This window comes from Dipteris shenzhenensis, chromosome 29, assembly GCF_047967505.1.
Source record: "Dipteris shenzhenensis isolate YYH24624 ecotype China chromosome 29, Dip_SZ_1.0, whole genome shotgun sequence".
In the NCBI taxonomy this organism is placed as follows: domain Eukaryota; kingdom Viridiplantae; phylum Streptophyta; class Polypodiopsida; order Gleicheniales; family Dipteridaceae; genus Dipteris; species Dipteris shenzhenensis.
The window spans coordinates 29,439,933-29,462,077 of NC_141624.1; the positions used below are offsets into that span (position 1 = coordinate 29,439,933).

Here is a 22,145-nt window from a genome sequence, read left to right on the forward strand (position 1 = left end):
GCCATTCACTATGCCTATATGCTCAAAGTGATACATGAACCAGAACCCACTTCTTTTGAGCAAGCCATGGGAAAAGAAAAATGGGAGAAAGCCATGGATGAAGAAATGGATGCCTTGAAAGCAAATGCTACATGGAAATTGGTGCCCTTGCCTAAAGACAAGAATGCAATTGGCTGCAAGTGGGTTTATAAGGTGAAGCACAATGCAGATGGTTCTGTGAGCATATATCTACAAGGCAAGATTAGTTGACAAGGGGTATGCATAGACATATGGCGTTGATTATGAAGAAACATTCAGTTCGGTTGCAAGGACGGCAATTGTAAGAGCAGTCATTGCTATGGCTGCATCAAAGGGATGGTCTTTACATCAGATGGATGTAAAGAATGCCTTCTTGCATGGTGATTTGCAAGAAGAGTTCTATATGGAGCAACCACCAGGCTATGTTCATGCTATTCATTCTGAGTTTGTTTACAAGTTGAAGAAAGCCTTGTATGGCTTGAAGCAAGCACCCAGAGCATGGTCTGACAAGATCATGGTCTGACAAGATAGGATAGTATCTTGTCACTATTGGCTTTCAAATTTCCAAGGCAGAATTCTCACTTTATGTGAGAAAAATAGAGAAATGTATTATGTTGCTTGTCTTTTATGTTGATGATTTGATCATCACAGGTGATAGTGATGAAGATATCCTTCATGTGAAAATGCTATTGAAGCAGAAGTTTGAGATGAAGGATTTGGGAGAGCTGCGTTATTTCTTGGGCATTGACGTGATTAGATCCACAAGTGGAATATGGCTCTTGTAGATGCAGTATGGATTGGACATGCTGTCCAAATATGGGATGACAGGTTGTAAGCCTATTTCAGTTCCTTTGGAGCAGAATGTGAAGTTGAGCATAGATGCAGGTGAGCTTCTGGAAGACCCTACTATGTACAGACGCAAACTAGGAAGTTTAATTTATATGACTATTACCAGGCCAGATTTGAGCTATGATGTTGGGTTGGTAAGTCAGTTTATGCAGGCTCCGAAACCGCATTTGGATGTGGTTAGATGCATACTGAGGTATGTAAAGTCCACATTGCAGTATGGACTATTTTATGAGACTGGGGTTCAGATACAGTTGCATGGATACACTGATGCTGATTGGGCTGGTAGTATTTCTGATAGACGATCTACTAGTGGATATGTGTTCTCTTTTGGGAGTGCTGCAGTCACTTAGAGCAGCAAGAAACAGCCTACATTTGCCTTGTCGAGCACAGAGGCTGAGTACAGGGGTGCAGCAATGGCTGCATGTGAGGTAGCTTGGTTGTGTAAGCTACTTTATGATATGCATCAATCTATAGATGGGCCAGTTGTCATTTATTGTGACAACATGAGCAGTATACACTTGGCAAATAACCCAGCCTATCATGCTAGAACAAAGCACATTGAGGTGCATTATCACTATGTGCAGGAGAAGGTTTTACTAGGTCTTATTGATCTAGTTTATGTCAACACATAGGATCAGGTAGCTGACATATTCACGAAGGCATTGGGCACAGAGAAGCTGCGCAAGTTCAGAGACCTGCTTGGTGTGCAGGAATTGATATTGAGATCGAGGGGGAGTGTTGAGATATCGAGCTCCACTCGTGAAATGCTAGGGTGACCGTTGTGCATTTATGTCACCGACTTGTTAGCTGCAGATGCGGTTGGTACACCGCCCATGAATAATAGCTGGATGACAGCTATCTTTATATACTCTAGTTAGTGGCTTAGTTAGTATGCCACCTAGGTTAGCTGAGTTTGGTTTGAGACCCACATATAGGGTTCACCTATTCCTTTACACTTAGAGAGAGAGTTCTTTTTGGCTTTCACAACTAAGAAGAGGAAGCCTCCACCTTTGTGTGTATTCCCCTATTGAACCCAGTAATAATCCTTTGTGCGATCTTCTTTTGGGCTTGGGCAGCCTCACTAGGCCAGACAACTTTTTGTAGACTACTTATCCAAGCGCGCGATCCCTATTCGTCCACGAGAGATGACACCCCTTTCATTTCTTTTTTGCAAACGTCCGAGCAGGTGGTGTGAACCCTCCCTTACTTTTGCTTCTCCAAGTTGGGCCGCCATCAATTAGGCTTCCCCATGACACATGGCAGGCAAAAAAGGCCTCATATAGTAAGCGTGAGAAACTTGATGCTATGAGTGAAAGGCTATGGAAGCAAAAATGAATCAATCTCCTGCTCGAATCTAGGGCCTAAGGACCTGAGAAACAACATATAAGACAAAGTATTTCATAAAGCATATTCCACTTCTATGTTTTTTCTCCTTCTCCTTCTTCGCATCACCCCTCTCCACAACTCCAGTTACATGTATTTCCCTTTCTTGCCCTTCTTTATCGAGGTCGATACAATGTTTATGCCAATCAGATCAATCACTTATCTTCATATTGATCACCTCTCTTTAATTGCATCTTTGCAACCCAACTACGTAAGATTCATCGTGTTATTGTTTTGTCTATCACACCCAGTGTGCTTGAGCCTGCATTCGTGCTTGAGAGGCACAACTCTATTTGATCCATGAGGTTGAATCTTTGGAGATCATACCCCTTGCGGCGGATTCATCCCATGTAATTCCATGTGTTCAATTTGTTTTATGCTTCTTAGCAAAAGCTACAAGAAAATTTTGGAACATACCTAAAATTATCGATAGGATTCACACCATCGAGTCTTCATGAAGATCAAGATCTACAATGGTGACAAGTGGCTTCATAAGGAGTCTCAAAAACATGCCTAGAGTGCCTAAAATTTTGAACATAATATTGCAAGTTCATTCAACTTCATTGTGTATAATTTGCAACACTGGGCGGTCCATTGAACAATAATTGCATGACTAAGATCTTGTTCCCGCGTGACGGCTCGTTCCAAATTGTAGGTTTTGATAAAAAATCATATTGGAGACTCTTATAGGTTCACGTGGCAGCAATTGTTTTCTTTTGAGCGCCTCCTTCCAAGTAGCGACTCATCAAGCAACCAAGTTTTCTTGTGGTTTGCAACCAAGATTTTTAAATCTGCTCCACGTGAACCTGTCGATTGCAGACTTTTGGTCTCCAAACAAGCCACTCGCGTGAAGAGGCTCTAAGGGAACAATGGTACAGCAAATCCGAAAACGAATACAGATATATCGATGAGTCTCAAGACAAGATGATAAATACCTGCATTGGCTCATGTAACCATTTATTAGGTTTCCTAAGTATATAAGCTAATTATATATTACGTTTACTAGTATAACCTTGTAACCACTTATTAGAAATGAGCATGCCCCTCATATAAGCACTTATTAGGTTTCCTAAGGGTATAACTATGTAGCTCATCTTTTTGCAATAGAGAAGTGTCCGTTTTGTAGACATCTTGGACTTGTGGAGGCATGCTTTGTAGAGAGATCCTAGACTTGTGGAGGCTACTTGTTATGTCTCCTTCATTCTCTCCTCTCTGACACCCTCACTCACTTCTCTTGATAGATTTTTATATGTAGAAAGGATAAGTACCTTAAAAGGATCCCCTTAGGTGCATAGAGCCCCTCCTTTGAAGTAGGAGTGTGTTGAGATATGGTGCCATGTGCACATATATTAAAGGCTAAGGTGGGGTATAGGAATGTATTAAAGTAGCCACCCTAGGATGTGGACTACATGATGTGAAGATGTGGATCAAGGACATCCACAAGGAGAGATGTGGATCATAGGATCCCACAAGTGTGTTGAGATATGGTGCCATGTGCACATATATTAAAGGCTCTCTCTATATAAGAAGCCTTCTTGTATTGTTGTAATACGCATTCACTCACTGCAAAGTTGAAAGCAAACCTTCTGAGTCGAGCAGGTGGGAAGATGAGAATGGCAACATCACTCACGTTAGATTGACTGAAATATCACGCAGTATGATAGAGGCTCTACATCAAATCACATATCAAAACTTCAAGATTTACACATGTATAGGTAAGGCTACAACTGCAGCCCACTACCACAGAGGTAATCAACAATTTACACAAAAGGTCGGAAGTTTAGCTATACGTGAGGGAAGCAGATCTGGTATCAGTAAATAGATTGGTAGACGGAATTTCTAGATGGGTGTGGGTGTCGGGCGCCCATGTTTGTTCGTCCTGACACTGTTGCTTGTGAAGTAATTGCAGTAGCTTCCATGCTTTGTCCTTTACACTCTCGCTTCCTTGCACAGAGAGTGTGAGCAGGTGTGACGTTACTCCTTCCTGTCTTACCCTGTACCTGAAATTGTAACTTTGGTTGCAAAGCAATAACAAAATTGCCACTGCATGTTCCTGCTGTTCATTGTTTCCGTTCCCAAGAAACTCCACAATAGTTTTTATACAACCCTCAGCGGCTATAAGCCTATACCTCCCTTCTTCGATTGACGATATATAATACAACAAGAGAAGGCATTTCTCAGGAATACTATCTTTTTCGAGTTTGAGAAGGTGGACTAATTTTGATACAGTGTCAGCCTGAATGATCCATCTGTGATTGGCCAAGACTTCTGATAGATTGCAAAGAATGATCAACGTATCTGAAACGTTGATGCATGAATTGGGATCGAGAAGCTCAACTAGAATAGGTATGGCTCCAGACAAACCGATTGTTTTTCTGTTCTCTTCCGTACAAGAGAGCACCATTAAGAGCGATATTGCTACTTCCTTCAATCTCAGTTCGTAGCTTCCTTTCAATAGCTCCAATAGATGGGGCACGACTCCAGCAGCCACCATTCGTTCCTCATTCTTTCTGATAAAAAAGAACAAGCATTTTGAATACGAATCTACTGTTACAAAATACTTTTTGGCAAACAGCATAACTCCTGACAAATCTATTTCGAGCCAACTTTTACCTGTCAAAGATAGAAAGATCCAAAAGGATGAGAACCCCTACTTCTTGCTCTTTGCTGCAGCCAAAACGTAGTGCATTGCCCAGAAAGTCCACGAGATGTGCCAGAATGTTATCACCAACGTGAGCTAGTGCTCTTGGTATATCTCTTGTCAGCATTCGAATATTCCTAGCAGATCTGCACTGAACCTCCCAAGCCTGTCCAACAAGGTCTGCAGCTAATTGTTCCAGATACTGAAGCCACCACTCTTCGTTTGGCGTAGGCAAACTTTTTGTTTGTAGGGAGCGTTCATCGAAACTACTCAAATTTTCTGCTGTTCTAGAAGCATGGAATTTGGATGGGTTTATAGACTTTCTTTCTTTATAGAATTGGCAACTCCTCCCCTCTGATTCAGGAATAACCCCACTGTCCATAGTAGACTCCTCAACGTCAATGGAACTGTCGAAACTTGAGAAGGACTCAACTCCCATAGAACCATCCATACTCGACTCTGAATTCCAAGATACCACTGAAATCTCTGGTGAGGAAGGACTCAAGAGAGTTGGAATACTATTGTTTTGGCACCTCTCAAGAGCTGGAATACTATTGTTTTGGCACCACTGAGCAATCAAGTTTTTAACACAGGTATTCTGAGTTACTGAAAGGTTCGGCAACAGCTGGCACGTTTTGGGACAGGTATTATGGCCTTCCTCAAACCATTTCTCAATGAAAACCCGCTCATAGGTCTGTCCTGATGCAATAATAACTGGATCAGACATCAATTGCAGAGAGAGCGGGCACCTAAATTGTTCAGGGACCTTTGGTGCAGATGTGGAAGTCTCATATCTCAACGTCTCAGTTTCTCTGAACAAGTTGTCCACACCAGTACACTTTGAAACGGTCTGACTTCTGGCGATCTCTTTGTGACTTGAATTGATGGCGTATAAGGCATTTGAGCTATTACTTTTAATATTTTTGCTGTAATTCTTTAATAGATGTAGGAAATACAGAAGAATTGATGCTTTTTTTTTGTCTCTCCCACTTTGTGCTTTTTCAAGCAGCTTTTTGAGCGCTTGCCGTTCTTCAAATACAGACTTCGGAGAAACAAGTTCCAAGCAAGTGGCAACGTGCTCAAATATGACTTCTTCCCCTGAATGTACACCTTTTTCCTTTAGCAACAATGAGATTATGTCTGCCCCTATTTGCTTGTCGGATGGATCAAGGAAAAAATTAGCTTGACTTATTTCTGCCAGGACAGATGCAACCTGCAAAAATCAGGAGAAAAATAAAGTCACATACCTAACCTTGACTGGGACTAACACTTTCAAGAACTTAAATCTGAAACCTTGAAGCTGCTGACTTAGGAAGTACATCTAAGGGTCGGAATTCGCCAAACACTGATGTTTGAGGTGAAACAAAGCGAAGCCATATAGTGTCCATTCAAATGATGCAAAGCGAGTTTCTACAAGGAAAAGCATGCAATAAACCTGTTTTCACGAAAGCAGCATCACTGAAAACAAGGTATATGATAAGAATATTTCTTGTTATTCTATCAAGCATGTTTATTCCTTCAAACCCTCATTCAAATCATCAAGTCAGCATTTGTAAAAGAGTGCCCTTGCAGATCCAGCGAGAAGTGCAAGAGTTCAAAATGTGAGGATTGGCTGGTTCAAAACAGATAAATGTAACACCAATTTAATATGTTTCAGTTCTCTAGAAGGAAAGCAAAGGATGGCAATCAGAACATGCACCTACCCATGGGTTCTTAAGCGTTGCAATTAAAATATTTCTTATATTTCATTCATGAAAGCTCTTAACACAGCCATGGTAGGGTAGACTCATCCCTGGAAGCTGAATTGAGACTCGTCACCAAAGTGACCCGTAAAAGGTGACAAGCCTCAAAAGGTAAATCATGACAAATAATGCTTTGGGTGCCCAATAGCTGCATTCTTGTATTTTGCTTGGGCTTCCAGATCTATTCCTGTTGGCATCCCAGCTGATGCACCTAATGTTATTTGCATGGAGGCATGTTTCTAGGTATGACCTTTGTGCTGGCTAAGCTGGGCATCTTTAGGGGGCTTTTAGGTTTGTATAATTGTGGTCATTGTAGCTGCTCTTGGCTCAAGTCTTGAAGCAGACAGCCTTATGGAGAGAGCTTTCCCAAAGTTTTGGTAGTTGTGGGTTATAGCCTCCACATGTACTTCAAGAAGCACTCTCCTTACATAGTTCCTCGCTTTGATTTGAATAGGTGCTCCAAGGAGGTTTTGGCGTCTATTGCTCACTGTTAAATAGAGTTCATGAGGCTCTAAGCTACAATTGCATGGCATTGTTCAAGTAATATTCTTTGGGCTTCATGTTTTTCTTGTTAGCTTCTTTGACCCATCTATTCATTTTCATTATCCTTTTCGCTCGTTTATTTGTCTACGCAGTTGCTCCATGAGTAACAAGGAAGTAGATATCCATGCTCAGCCTCAGCATAACCTCCAGCCCCTAGAACTGAAGTCTTAGGTGAGTCACTACAAATATCTTTTGCAAACGACAAGAAGGCACTCTTGTCAGTCTGATCTTCTTTACTTGGATGTGTTTTGGTAATTTCAAGGGTTTTGGTAATTGCCCTTGAAAGTAGTCATTAAGGATATCAGGCTGATGTTTTGGTTTTGAACAGGGGTTGAATGGCCTATGTGCCCTCCATCAAGTCTCAAGACTACTTTTTTGTTTGGGACCTTCGTGTATGTGCAACTTCCCCTTTTCAAGTTTTTTTTCAAGCAACCGTTAGGTGGCTTATCACCATTTCTATTGCTTATAATGGTTTATCTTATGTGAGGGATTCTCTCTTGAGGCACTATCCTTGTATTGTTGAAATGTAATACATTTCAAATTTTCCCAAGTTAAGGAAAATATGTACTCATGATTCCTGAATCATGTACCATGTGACATGAATGGCCATCAAACATCGTCCTCAAAACAACTTAAATCAGTTTGAAGCAATGGCTCAAGTAATCGACATCGAAATCTCCAACTTCAAACCTTGTGGAAAGCAACGTAAATTTTGAAAATTAAAAACATATCTCTAGGTACCGACTTACAAAACCCTTTGTATTAGCATCCTATAATACAAGAGAGACGATGGATCTCAATCCACCACATGTGGAAACCTGTGGGTGCTGGGCTACTGAGGCACTCACATTAAATGAATCACACGGGAGACACTGTGCCCAAGTAGGGAAGTGGCACAAGTGGGCAGCCAAACCTGACGCTAACAAGGTATCTATAATTTTCAATGGACAGCACAAGAATTTTTACCTTTAGTATAAGACACCTGGATGTTGTAATTCCTTGCCTTGGAGCTCAGGATGCATTAAGGAGGTTCTGACATGCGCCTAATAAGATGATCTAATTAGAGTGAATCCTAGGTTCTGAATGTCTGACAGCATCGGTGGTGAACAATGTGTAAGAGGTGGGGCGGGCTAGCTGTGAGAGAGAGAGAGAGAGAGTGTGTGTGTGTGTGTAATGTGTAAGAGGTGGGGTGAGAAGCCTGCCTGTCCATCAACTCTGAGTCCCTGGAGTTGTGCAAACTCGTTGACCTGTGTATCAAGCACTGAGGTGTGGATCTTGGACATGACAAGCCCAATCATAATGGTCTTGTAGTCTTCCAGGCTACGTTATGAATAGTGGTGATGGTGTTAGGGTCCATGTGTGAAGCAAACCAACGCAGATTGCTTTGTTGAAAACCCTACTTAGTCCCTCATGATCTTTAGCTCGGCCATTGTGTAGCCTCACTGTACGCATCTGGTGAGCAATGTGTAAGAGGTGGGGTAGGGTAGTTGTCATAGAGAAAGAAAGAAAGAAAGTCTATTTAAAGTCTTCAGAAGACCAAAAGGGGTGTATGAGACTAAAAGAAACTAATGCAATGAACTGATGGGTGGAGCCACTCAATGGGCATCAACAACCAGGACAAATACAAATTCCATAATCCATAGTCATGCCCATAATGGCGTAAGTACATCAAAAGGGGAAAAAAGTCTCTGAGTCGAAGCTGGCGAGAGTGTCAGCCCGAGGAGAGAGCATCAGTGTGTAAGGCTGCAGTGGTGGCAGAAACCCTATGATAGGGCATTCACGGCTATCAATACGTACAACCCAATGAAGTCTCCTAGCTATAGCCTTGTGGTCGTGAACAAATGCTACAGCCACTCCTATGCGTCATGCATTTGGTCTAGTAAGCATGGAAGTAAGGTCCCCTAGTGTGATATGTGCCTCAGTATGCTTCCGAGTCTGGGGTGTCTTTGACTCTAGCTCGGGTCCCCGCAGCCGGCGTCTCTGTGAGTCTTGTTGGTCAGTACTGTCTGGCTGGAAAAACTCACTGATCATGCTCTTAGAGGAGTCTACGTGTGTGTCATGATCTCCTCTACATGCTCTGAGCAACCGCTCCCTGTGTCGTACAGCATCATGAATGAAGGCTGCCAAGCATCTCTTGTCAGGGTAGGATAGGAGACTTGGAAGGGAGCCAAAGCCATCTCTGAAAAGGCAATGGTACCAACCTTTAATCTCGTAGTACACCCAGCACCTGAAAGTGAAATGCTCCTCTGGCTCGATCTCTCGGGAATCGCACAGGGTGCAGATGCGGCCCTCTTTGGGTATCCCCTCTGCTCGACCACTCTCTATACAAAGTTGGTGTGATGAGACCCGGAACCGCCCAATCAAAATCCTCATGGAGTGGGGAGATGGATCCGCATGTATCCCAGTGGGTCGATGAAGCCCTCCTCTAAAACCCGTAAGCAAGGGTCTTTGTAGAAGCTAAGCTTCACAGGGAGCTCATGGGGTGCCAACGAAGTCCTGAATGTGTACCTATAGGAGATCCTCTCGGATCACCTGGTTCACGTCATGATAGGTGAGTGGGATAGAGGGGGCCTCAATGCTATACTGGAAGGGGGCAGCCTCTCTATATTGAGCCCAAGGCTTTCAAACCATCTCCAAGTACATGCGTACAACACCTTTGGCCCCCCTCTACTACCAATGCCATGGAGAAGCATAAAGCCAACCAAGGGAGCCTATGTCGCCCTATGGTGCAGGATTCATAATGGGAAGAGTTTCTTAGAGCAAGAAAAATACAAGTACAGCAAAGATAAGGTTATCAAAACACAGCATAATGGGAAATAAATGACAACAGAATTGAATTGAGCTGTATTTGTTTGAAAATATTGTACTGAATTCTTTACACTGGCACTTGCAATATCTTGATCACGTTTTTTTTAACAGTGAGTAATATGAATGTATAGGATAGCTGAAGCCCAACGAATGTCAGCTGCAAAGATCGGTGATTTTATATGTGAATGGACACTACACAATTAAAATGTATACCTTGTTGGATAGACTCTCTGATACTATTTCAGCTATCTGTATCAAGTTCTGATCCAAATCCTCTCTCACTCTACCAAATTTCAGAACTATGGAATCACCTGTGAATGCCTGCAAATCGAAAGAGCTGGGTCAGACTACCAAGTTACGCACAGGATTTCCTTTAAAATATAATCATTACTTATACTTGAAATCCACGAACCATCATATTTAGCCTTTGATCCTATAAATTCAAGATACACGCATGCAGCAAACAGCAAATGAATTGCTCTTCCTTCTTTTCTCCAAAATAATCTGCATGACTGCAAGCTGAGTCAGACGATTTCAAACAAACTAAAATACCATCGATCTTGTGCATTGTGATACTTTACTGCAGATACGGATACTGTCAGACTACAATGAGATCCCCTTCTATGGTGTGTTCAATATCAGAAAGGTGCTTGAATATAAGTTTTTTAATATGCATGTTGCATCTTCTTATAAATCTGAGAAATTAAAGTTGAAAAGAATGTAATGACTGACTATTTTGATTGTATTTCAGATAGGAATGCTATAATGGGGACTGAGGCATAGCAAGGTCAAGTCTACCATATATAGTTTGCTGGAGCTTGCGCAATACTGAAGAAGAGCCTTTGCCTTCTGCAGAGCCAAATGTAATCCTGATAGAGCCTGCATGCCTGGTTTGCATCCTGGTCGCACTGCTTCCAAGGCTGGGAATATTTCTGTCAACGCATTTAGCCCTCTTGATAGCTTTCTACACATCTCCTTATGCAGCTGAAAAAAGAAATGATATCAATATCAGAATCTCAACCTAATTTTTATGAAAACAGGTGAGAAAATCACTCTTTTATTTTGAAAACAGGTGAGAAAACATGGCAAACTGTAAAAATCTCTCTCTTTCAGCCTGCCTCCCTCAGCCCACCTGCTCTCTCTCTCTCTCTCTCTCTCTCTCTCAGCCTGCCTCCCTCAGCCCACCGCCCTCAACCAGCCTTTCTCAGCCCGCCCGCCTCTCTCAGCCCACCTGCCTCCTTGAGCCTGCCTCTTCAGCCCGCCTTCTTCAGCCCTTAACCAGCAGGTGGTCTACACCTCAATCTAACACTTTTCACAGCTCCCAGGCACCCGCGCAGCAAACAACAAGCATAGAGTCCGCGCCTTCAACAGCAACAGTTTCCGTCAGCCGCGCCACCAGTAGCTCCCTGTTTGTGTTTCAGTCTGTCTGGTCACACCTCAGTTTGTCCTCAAGGTCCCTTAGTTTGCAAGTCGTTCACCTTCAGCTCACAGCAGCAGGTTTACTTTTTTAACCCCCACTCCAGATTGGGTTGAATCCCCTGGCCCAACCCGGGGTTAGTGTCAGCCTGGGGTTCTTCAGATATGGCCAACATAGAGTGGCCCAGCCTCTCTTCAAAATCTCCCTCTACCAAAGCAAGCCCAGCCACCAGGACTCCATACGCTAGAGTTGCAGCTGGGACACCATCTCCATATGCGCATATATTCTATCGAGGAGGTCTGAAGACACCCATCCTTGGTCAATTTGAACAGATTTTTTACCTACAGCAAGAGGTGAGAGAGCTGAAGATGCAACTGGCAGCTGTACAGCTAGACTGAAGTTTCTTGAAGGACTTGGCAAGCAGGCAATAATAGGTGAGCTGATGAAAGCTTGCAAAGCTTCTCCCTTGCTTGTCAGCTAGTCTCTACAGTCAAAGATCTCGTTCACATGGAGTTGCAACCAATTAAGAAAGAAGTTCCTGTGAAGGTTGATACAAAGGCAAATAAAACCGATATTCAAAAAGAGATCAAGGAACACGAAACCAAATGTGACAATGCATTGAAGATTAGAGTAGGACTCCCTGAAGGTTGGTGCAAAGAGGACTCCTTCAGTGAAACTTTAGCACATGTCAAAACACCCATGCCTAACGTTGAATAGATGGTTGATGATGAGGATGATGATGAAGCAACTAATATCTAACACTCTAGAGGACATGCTATCATTACGCTACTTTTGCACATGTCAAAACAGCCATGCCTGACATTTGATGATGATCATCATCATCATCATGATCATGATCATGATGGCCTCTAGAGGACATGCTATCATTGGGATCAAGCTTCTCCGCCAATCGTATACCTTTGTTAGACTAGAATATGTCCAATCATACACAAGCAGTTGTAGCTTGAATGAAGAGATTTTGGACTACCTTTTGATTAGCCTTCTCTTTTAGTGCTAGCCTTCATCATGGCTGAGTCTGCCCTTCACCTCCGCAGTGCCGACAGAAACTCAGTACGAAGACTTTGTATAAATGGATGCTCAAGTATGTGTGGGTGTGTGGATTTGTATGTGTGAGAGCATATTTTTATACTATGGTCTACACCCACTGTTGGGCGTTGATGACGTCAGTGGGGATGTCATAGTAGCTAGTCCCTGCTATGCATGATGGAGTTTATGGTTTTCAACCTTGTGAGTGACTATCATGAGATTGAAACTGCACTATGTTGTGTTTTTAGAGGATGAGTTTGGGAATGTTCCTGGATTCATCTAGGTATATGTCCAATCATACAAATTTAGATTTTTTGCTGTTCTAAAGGCCAAAAATCTACACATAAAATAAAAGAGAAAATGAAAGAGAAGAAAAAATAGAGCTAAATAAAAACTTTAATAAAAACAAAAGTCTGTAATCGTAGACGTCTCTATGGTTCAATTGATCAACCGGAGAAGCCTCTTGCAATGGGCCCTAAAAAATGCTTCTCAAAAGCCTCAAATACACGAAATTGTTGAATGCTGCCAAGCGCTTCATGCAAACAGTTCTGTCATACACATGCAATAGCAAGAACTTGCAGACCTGTGAATAGCAACACTCCTAGTTTTTCAGATTATTATGTAGGTTCTCTAAAATTATAAATAACTAGAGTTGCTTTTGCACTCCTTGGGAGCTGGCATGTTCCCTCCCTAAGCAGATGTATAGATGGTTTATTTGTTGTCCCATAGACTTGTTTGTCTCCCGTGGACATTAATATTCTCTCTCTCTCTCTCTCTCTCTCTCTCTCTCTCTCTCTCATGGCAGAATCTAGAGTTGCTTAGAGAGTCTCGCAAATGCTCTAGGATGGAGATCACAGTGATAAAACCAAATTAGTGATCGTTGGGAGCTGATATGTCTCTTCACTGTGATTGTCAGAACGGTTGAAACCTGGCTAACGAAACACAAAAAAAGAATTTATTTTGTTTAAAAGAGGGTCTTAATACTGGAACTAGAGTTCAAAAGTCCAAAGCCCCCGCCAAATGCTATTGGCTGATGTGGCCATAATTTTTACGAGTCTTCCAATCTATTTAAGCATGGTATAGCCAAGAGACTGCCACCGACAGCTTCTAAGGTCAGCTAGAATGGCAGGCTGCTAAAAAGGGGGGAACGAATTATTAATTGTTATCTAATCGGGAAAAAATAAGCAAGATCTTTCTGAAGACGTGGAGCAATAAAACAATGCCTTTGGCAGAATATCCGACACAATTTGGAAGAGAGCCTTAGGAAAATGTGGCTTTGTGTCAGAACCTAAGGACAAAATTTGCAACAGGACATGATTCAGTATATGCGTGCTTGTGGAGAGTAACGATGCCTTATTGAGTTATCAATAAGAGGCAGGTGATATGCAGGAAAAGACTCAGATCACATGATTTAAGGATGGCATTGGACACGTTGTAGAATGTCAACAGATAGGAAAGGATATGCAGGGTGGGTGATGGTAAACTGAGGCGTTGAAGCATACAAAGAAGACCGAGACACATGAAAGAGTTACTGCTGTTGTCACCAAAGGTAATATCTTTTGGCATTTTGTAGTGCTCATTAAATTGGAGGAGTCACATTTGCTTGGCTATACCATGGATCTTAATGGTCCTCCCTAGGACAAGTATGCATTCCTCTTATTATCCAAGAGAGGAAACCACTTCTCACCAAATCCAAGGGCCTGACCTGTGGGATTCTCAGTACTCTTAACCATGGCATGCTGGGATTGTAATGGTCCTCACGAGGCAACTTTGCTGAGGGGAAGGATGCCATTCTTTACACAGACCCAACAAAGCCTAGAGAGGAGCTTCCCAGTAGTACACAGGTATAACTGGCAATCCACATATCACAAAGAGGCTCGCATATCCAGAGGGCACAACTATGGTTAGGTTGGTGTGGCTATGCTTCTTCCACGCTTACAGCCTTACGTCACAGTGATCGATACGTGCATGTTACATATGGATGTGCATTAGGAAATACTGATTGGAGATGTCAGCCTGATCTTATACAATGCATTGGAAAGATAGACCAAATTAAGGAATACAAACGCCATCCCACAGGAAAGACAAAGCCTGCTTGCCTATGTCCTAGGGTCTCCAGACTTCTGGCATTGATCCACCTCACACAGCAGGGTCTGCAATGGGACCCCTGCTCACAAACACTTCCTTCTACATCATCACCTACATCGGCCGCACTAGAGGATATGGTCAATCAAAAGTGGGCAAATAGAGTTCTCCTGGAAGGCACTTTCTTCATGCGCAACCAAGGGAGATAGGTTTGCTAATATGCAAATGTGACTAGGTGGTTTCACTCCCATGGCATGTCAATAGACCACCTCCCGCACCAATATTATTTCTGTGCTGCCACATTGCGGTTGACTCATTCCACGGTCCACCTGATCATCAACCATGACCTATGGCCAGGTGTACATGTCTCTCCATCATTACCACTTGGCACTAGGATGGCCTTCTAAACAGCACTTATTTCACCTAGCCAGAGATGGTACCATTCAAAAACTGGGGTATATACAGACTCATGATTATGAACCAATTTGCATGCCAAAATGGGGCTGAGGGTAGTGGGTTCTGATGTGTGTGTGTGTGTGTGTGTGTGTAGACTGTTGCCATTGGTAACCATCTTATTATCATAGTTAACATCATTCCTGGATTCTGGAATCACTCAAGTCCGTCATGTCAAGTTTTAGTCCTCTCGATCCTCCTTGTGCCAAACGTTGAAATATTCTTGCAACATTCACTCCAATTTTCTCTTAAAATTAGCCAGGCAACAACCCTCAAGCCCATAGCGAGGGCACTATTATGAAAGGGAAGAGAACAGACAGTACAAGCTGTGCAGGGCATTGTAGAAGTAGACAACTTGGCAGGTCAAGCTTTGACTAGAACAACCCAAATTAGCCAGTTCGACAACCCTCAAGCCTATAGCAAGGGCATTTTGTGAAAGGGAAGAGAACAGACAGTACAAGCTGTGCAGGGCATTCTCTCATTGTAGCAGGAGACAACTTGGCAGGTCAAGCTTGACTAGAACCACCCACGATGCACTTGAGGACATAGGGGTTTAACCCACCTCATCCATAAGTGGAGATCCAAGAAGACGCATTCAGACGTATAAGTGAATAACACATGAAACAACATCATGAATCCTAGGGGTGAATGGTAACTCCCACGAATGTGCTACTTCTCCCACATTGCAGATGGACTGACTGCCTGTCTCAAGATAGTATGCTACATTGGGAGTGAGTATAGCGGTCGATGCTGTACATAGTCTTGCTGTCTCATACACCGGTGAGGAGTGCACTATGGGATACAACATGAAAGAAGTTCTTCTTGATCATCATCTTCTCTCTCTCTCTCTCTCTCTCTCTCTCTCTCTACGTGCACACATCTGAGAAACCATTGTAGCTACTGAACTTTGAAAAAAGGTACTGTCAACAAACCTGCCAGTACCGAAGCCATCACATGATACAACGCCATCAAGGGGATTTATTAGGGAATGTACAGAGTATTTGAAACACGGGAAAAATTACCACTCTGGTAGATCTCTAGGAGGGTTGGAAACGGATTTGCACGCATGCACAGCACGGACAAATCATAAAGTGACCCCATACCAGGATAGTACCATTAGATCCAAGCAGAACATGTTCTGCTTTGTCTTAAGCGCGCCAAAGTGATGAAGTGCTACAAGGTTCAAAAACAACGATCCTATGGATCGCAAAACATAAAAGTATAAAACATAAAAATTGAATTCATACTTTACCTTTGCTTGCTGCGCTATTCCAAGAATCCATTGGCTGGACTCTTCCATGTTTGCAGTGCCACTAGCCTCATGGAGTCTGAGCAATGACAAACACAAATTTCAAAAACGTTATCAACACCCCTAGGAAAGCCACTGCAAAATTAGAAACTTCATGTTCTTCGATGGTGCTTCTCGCGATCCTTAGAAGCACGATAATCACTCCTATCATTCCCTATATAAATGGTCAGATTAAAGCTGCTTGATCTGAAAGTTCTCTTGGTAGGTTGTGCATGTCTGAGTTCTGCAAAACCTGTGGATTTAACGGAAAACGCTGGTGTCGGAAATCAAGACAAGTTCGTACGTCGAAAGGGGATCCAAAGCAGGAGTAGGAATTGCTCCGTATGAACCCAAGTCTTTTCTGACAAGCTCCTAAAGGCACACGTTCCAAAACGAGAACTTTTCACAGAGTTCGGTTCTTACTATTTCTCTCAGTCCCTCTCGCTATTTTCCCACCCCTCAGCTGTCCATTCCTATCCCCGCTATCGCTTCTAGCAACGGCACAGAACCTCTATTGTACGTCGCAGTTTCCTCTATCACTCCGATGCTTCCAAGGCCCGGCGCATTGAGCAAAAGAGGAGTCTACCTGAACAAATCTTTCTTGGCAGAATCTCGCCAATCCTGCCAAATATTGTCGAGAGTTATATTGGGTGTTGATTAACCGTCGCTGAGATGTTGGTAGAGTCTCAGCTTCCGTGATACGGATTCGGAGCCCACGGAAAAAGAAAGACAAGTGGCTGCGGAGGCAATGTCTAGTTATGTAAGGCGACTCGAGTCATCCTGAACTTTGTTGTTGAGCATCATTCATTGTTCTGTTTGCATTGCACAATTATAAATTCATCCAGTAAGAAACCCAACCACTCAAATAGTGCTGTCGTAGTACTTGCCAACTGAACTCATTGTCTGCTGTTTAACATACTTTCACGCGCCGGTACCACGGGTAGCCACAGACAACACACGGTTACACACGAAATGACGCAGGGATACTAAAAAATAAACGAGGTAAAGGCGCAAATTGTCCTGATCTTGTACAAGGCGGGTAGATGGGTTACTAGTGGTGAGAGGAAGAGCTGAGGAAAGGCGGAATGGCGGAGGAATGAAAGGCGTCAATCGTCGGTTCAACTATAAGAAATCGCAAGTATTGGAGAGGGGATCTTGAGGAACGCATGCTTGCGTGTGATGAGCTTTTGGGGACCCTGAGTGGGGGCCTGGGGGTCTGGGCTTTTTGGAAAGGCTCGTCGCACGAGGAGCGCGGAGCGAGAATGGGCTATTTGGCTGTGGAGAAGGACGCAACGCGCTTGGGAGAAGGGTCACGCCATCCACAGGGGGGTGATGGGAGACAGCACACTGACAGCGCCGGTCTAATTACAAAACAGGCTTTGGGGTGCAAGATGCGATGAGGGAAGGACGGGTAGCGATCGCACCCAGGGGTGGAGGGGCGGGGGTGGGGCAGCGAAGGGGGTGCGGATAAGGGAGAGAATAAGGGAGGGGAGGGAGGAGAAGGTCAAGGATGGGGATGGGGGAGGAAAGCGAAATGGATTGAGGATGGAAGAGATGGGGGTGAAGGTTGACTGGCTGGCTATGGCGATGGGAGGAGCGTGGCTATGGCGATTGAGCGAGCTTGAGTAGTGGTGAAGATTGGGGGTGGCAGAGCAAAAGGTGAAAATGGCAGAGATGAAGATGAGGGAGGCAATGGCGATGGCGATGGCGATGGCGATGGTGCAGCTTCGGAGATGAAGCTGGCTATGGAGGTTTTGTGGTGGTAGTGGCTATGGCGATGGTGGAGCTCAGTGGCTATGGCGATGGTGGAGCTCACTCTGCACGTTTGAACAGAAAAAAGCTATGGCGTTGGTTGAGCTGCGAGCTCACACACAGTTGAACATGTCGAACTTTCGAGCTTACGTTCGTTTTTCCGTCGTTCTTCACGACAGACGTCCCGTCGTTCTTCGCCCAGTTCGGTTTTCTGCGCCGATCGTCAAACCGGCATCGCCCTTTTCAGTTTCGTCTGCCGGTTCGATCGTCCGCAATCGCCCATTTCGGATTCTGTCCGAAATTTCTCCGACGGGAATCGCCCCACGGCCGGCGAGCCACTCCAATTCCGGCGAACAAACGGAAGTTTTTCTGTGCGGATACGTGAATCGTAAACGGAGATCGCCCTTTTCATCTTCCTGTGACGGATCGTTCATCCGCAATCGCCCAATTCGGATTCTGTCCGAAATGTTAGCGACGGGAATCGCTCACGGCCAGCGAGGCTTTCCGAATCCGGCGAGCAAATGCAAATTTTTCTGTGCGGATTGCCCTTTTTAATCTTTCTATGCCGGATCGTTCATCCGCAATCGCCCAATTCTGATTCTGTCCGAACTGTTACCGACGGAAATCGCCCACGCCCGGCGAGACAAGCCGGCGAGCCACTGGAAAATCCCGTACGTCTCTGTCTTCTTTGAAGTTTTGTCGTCGATCGTCAAACGATTCAAAGGAATCCATTCATTTATGATCCGGAAATCTATAAAGTGAACCAATCGTGATCGGAATCTTTTACAGCACAATCGGAAACCCGTCCCGTCGTCGTCCAAAAAGGAATCCGTCCCGCGCTTTTGCTCGTCAAATCCATCAATCACAATGCGTCTACATCCCGTCCATTATCTACCGGCCATCCGATTCCTGATTTTCCATCGCAAAACCGACGCAAAAATGTCAATTGGAACGCAATTCATCTCTCTCGGCGCGACGGCCAGGACGAAGGCCTTCGCAGACTCCGTCGGCAATCGTCGATCTAAACCACGTGAAAACTGACGGTTCAAGTTCAACGTTTGAACGGTTGTCGCTACGTCTATTACAACCTTGAATTGAACGATTTCCATTCCCACCGGTACGTCCCGCCGGGCCACTGCGCACCGTGTACGATCCCGCTGAGCGACAAAACTCGCGATCATTTGAACTGAACAGAGTTTTGTTTGGAGCGGATTCTTGGACGTGAGCTCGCCGGGGCCTCGGGAACCGGAATGCCGACAATTCTGAGTGCATTGAGGTCGGATTTTTTGCCAGAATCCTTGGGTGAAACGTCAGGACTCCGTGCGATTGATCCGATTCCATCAAGATTGCAGGGAAAATCTGCTCTGGAGTCTGAATCGCGTGACGCGCGTCTCCCTGGTCGCGCCGATCCGACGGGCAAAACTCCCGGCAGTTGGGTTTCACGGCAATGACGTGGCAGACGATTTTGACCCAATCTCATTTTATTCTTATTATTGATTATTGATAATTCTTTTGACGGCAACGTGACGGCCTTTGACGATTTTTATTTAATTAAGCATTATTTTTTAGGAAGTCAATTCCTCTTCTTTCAAAGATTATATTTCAAAGATCGGGGGTCGAGGGAAGTTTCTCAAGGTCCATGGGTCGGATCCCCACCATTGCATCAGAGTCAATCGTTTCACAGGGAAAAAAAACTCTGACAACTGTGTCGTCGGGAAAACACAGGCTAATATTCACAAAACAAGGAAAAAGTCCACAATACGATATTTCCAAATCACACACAAGTATTCATTAATGTGATGAAAATTTGTAAACGTAACTACCGGACCGCATCCCTCGAAACCTCAACGCTTGAGAAATACCATACCACCTCCCTCGAAACCTCAATGCTTGGGGAATGCTCAGAGTCAACATTTTCCGTTCCAGAAGTGGTCGAAAACCAACTGGCGGCCTCCCACCGATCACTGGTCACTCAACCACAAGCAATGCCTTCCTCGAGCATTTGCCTCAAAGCCTCCAGAATGCATTTTAGCAGTAAAATGGCGATATCCTCTTGCAAAATACGGTTAAAAGGTCGGTTTTGCAAGCACTACTCCTCATAGTGAGTCCCACATTTCTTCCTCCATATGCCTCACTTCACCATTGCCCCATCCAACTTTAGAAAACTTCTTGCTTTTGAAGCACACAAAGTGTAAGCTAGTCGCCCATCACTATCCTCCACTAGATTCCTCCCCTTTCCCTTGAGTGATAAAGTTTGATAAGACTCCATGTTTCCCACTCTGCCATTCATCACACTTCTTATCACAATGTGGGCCATAACATTGTTATCGATTTACAAGAAAGTGCCACTTATCTAAAAATGAACAACTCCCTCATGGTTTCAAAGTGTATTGTGGTGAAGATCATAGATGTAGCAAGCCCACTTCAATATGTATTTGTCCAAGTGATGAAATATGACATAAATCATGACAAATCCTACAACAATAAATTATACATGTCAACATTGAAAATAGGCAATAATGAAGCCCTTATTGTACAACAAGTTTGACAAAAACCCATGTAATATCCCATACATTGGAAGCATAACATCCAAGCACCAGACAAAAACCCATGTAACATCCCATACATTGGAAGCATAACATCCAAGCACCAGACAATGCAAGATACTTTTACACATGCAAAGATGCACATGTAGATGCCCCCCCCCTCCCCAAACAGACACACACACACATGCTCCTATGCACACATGGGCACACTCCCGCACACACAGGTACTTGCACACGTGCACACATGCATGCACATGCATGTGCATCCACAAGCACATGTGAATGTGCACGCGAACACATGCACATTCTCTCTTTTGCTAAACTTCTCCACTAGAATCATCTTTTGCCTCTAATAATCACTTTGATTGTATGTTTAAAGAGGACAAATTTCGATACATTTTTAAATTATTTTTAAATAACATTTCTAGCCCTTCTAGCTTGAAAATGATGATTCATGGGTCAGAATTACTACAATAATTCCAAGTATTAGGCCCTTTCCAAACTTAAATAATTTAAAGGCCTTTGATGATAGGATCTCGAGAGGATAGTATTCATTAGTGTATATGTCCAACAATTACTTCTATAGCTCCGATGGCCATCACAACCCTCTATTATTGGTTAGGTGTGGGAAGGACATATGCAAGGGTTTGTTGCTAAATGGTTGTTGTTTATCTTGATGGAGGATGGAGCTCCTTAAAGACCCTACCCCACTTTTTGCCATAGTGCTCACAATGTCGACTAGTGTAATTCTACTCCCAAGAAACCATCAATAAGTTCGAGCAAGATAATGTTGCATCAAAGTAACAATATATGAGCTTGAAAAAAACCAAACATTGAGCATTATTATTTAATGTTAAAAAAAGGAAAACTCCAACCAAAATCGTGTTGCATCAAAGTAACAACCATTATATGAACTTGAAACAAACCAAATATTGAGCATTATCATTTGATGCTAAGAAAATGTAGCCATTCCAAATTACTATAATCTTGTAACACTTACCACAATGGAGTGTTATACCCAATTCAGTGTTGCCATAAAAAGGTGCTAGAGTACTTGCCTTTAATGGGGTATTCATGGTTCCTATAAATTAGCTAATCCCCTTCAATCAAGAGAGGAGGTTTGATCACCTTCCAATTAGTATAACCTCCCTTTAAAGGTTCAACCATCTTCTACCTTTTCACTTATAGGGCCCTTTTATATCATTTTTTAGCTCACATATGCCATGCTCTTCATTTGAGGATATGGATCTTTTGATCTACATTGCCATTGCATTTCACTTTCATGTGAAGTCTTGATTCACCCTACTACAACTATAACTCATCATAGCTTAGTATATTTTTTATGTCTTTTCAAAGTATCATGAATCATAAGTCATATAAGTATAAGCATGAATGTTGGATTTTCAAAGTATCATGAATCATAAGTCATACAAGTATGAGCATAAATGTTGGCATGCTCCTATATCACAATCCCCGTGTTTGAAAGAGCCAAACTCATGGTTGGCTTCATCTTTAGTCTAGTTACATTTCTCCCATGAAAAATGATACATGTTTTTCAATTTCTCTTCACTCA

The 22,145-nt window shown here is 43.4% G+C and overlaps 1 protein-coding gene across 5 annotated transcripts; it reads right to left on the bottom strand.

The window, feature by feature from the left end:
* Positions 1-3,824: 3,824 nt before the first annotated feature.
* LOC147882683 (U-box domain-containing protein 45-like) lies at positions 3,825-17,579 on the bottom strand. Of its 5 annotated transcripts, none has more exons than XM_087400343.1 (7): positions 17,194-17,579; positions 16,861-17,086; positions 16,239-16,314; positions 10,783-10,968; positions 10,198-10,305; positions 4,864-6,104; positions 3,825-4,760 (listed from the first exon to the last, which is right to left on the bottom strand). In XM_087400343.1, exons 3-7 carry the CDS (start codon positions 16,284-16,286, stop codon positions 4,031-4,033), a joined length of 2,313 nt encoding a protein of 770 aa, XP_087256469.1. In that variant the 5' UTR covers positions 16,287-16,314; positions 16,861-17,086; positions 17,194-17,579; the 3' UTR covers positions 3,825-4,030. The 5 variants fall into 5 exon arrangements, with proteins under 5 accessions (XP_087256469.1, XP_087256472.1, XP_087256474.1 ...); XM_087400346.1 differs by having other exon boundaries at positions 16,861-17,011; positions 17,133-17,579; XM_087400348.1 differs by having other exon boundaries at positions 4,864-5,391; positions 5,425-6,104; positions 16,861-17,579.
* Between the last annotated feature and the right edge of the window lie 4,566 nt (positions 17,580-22,145).

Bases quoted from the DNA above. Each gene is read 5' to 3' on its own strand.
- LOC147882683 (XM_087400343.1), bottom strand. From the start codon at position 16,286: ATGGAAGAGTCCAGCCAATGGATTCTTGGAATAGCGCAGCAAGCAAAG. The intron at 10,306-10,782 runs GTAGACTTGACC...TTCGATTTGCAG, and splicing joins GCTCCAGCAAACTATATATG to GCATTCACAGGTGATTCCAT. The intron at 4,761-4,863 runs GTAAAAGTTGGC...CTTTTTTATCAG, and splicing joins GATCTTTCTATCTTTGACAG to AAAGAATGAGGAACGAATGG.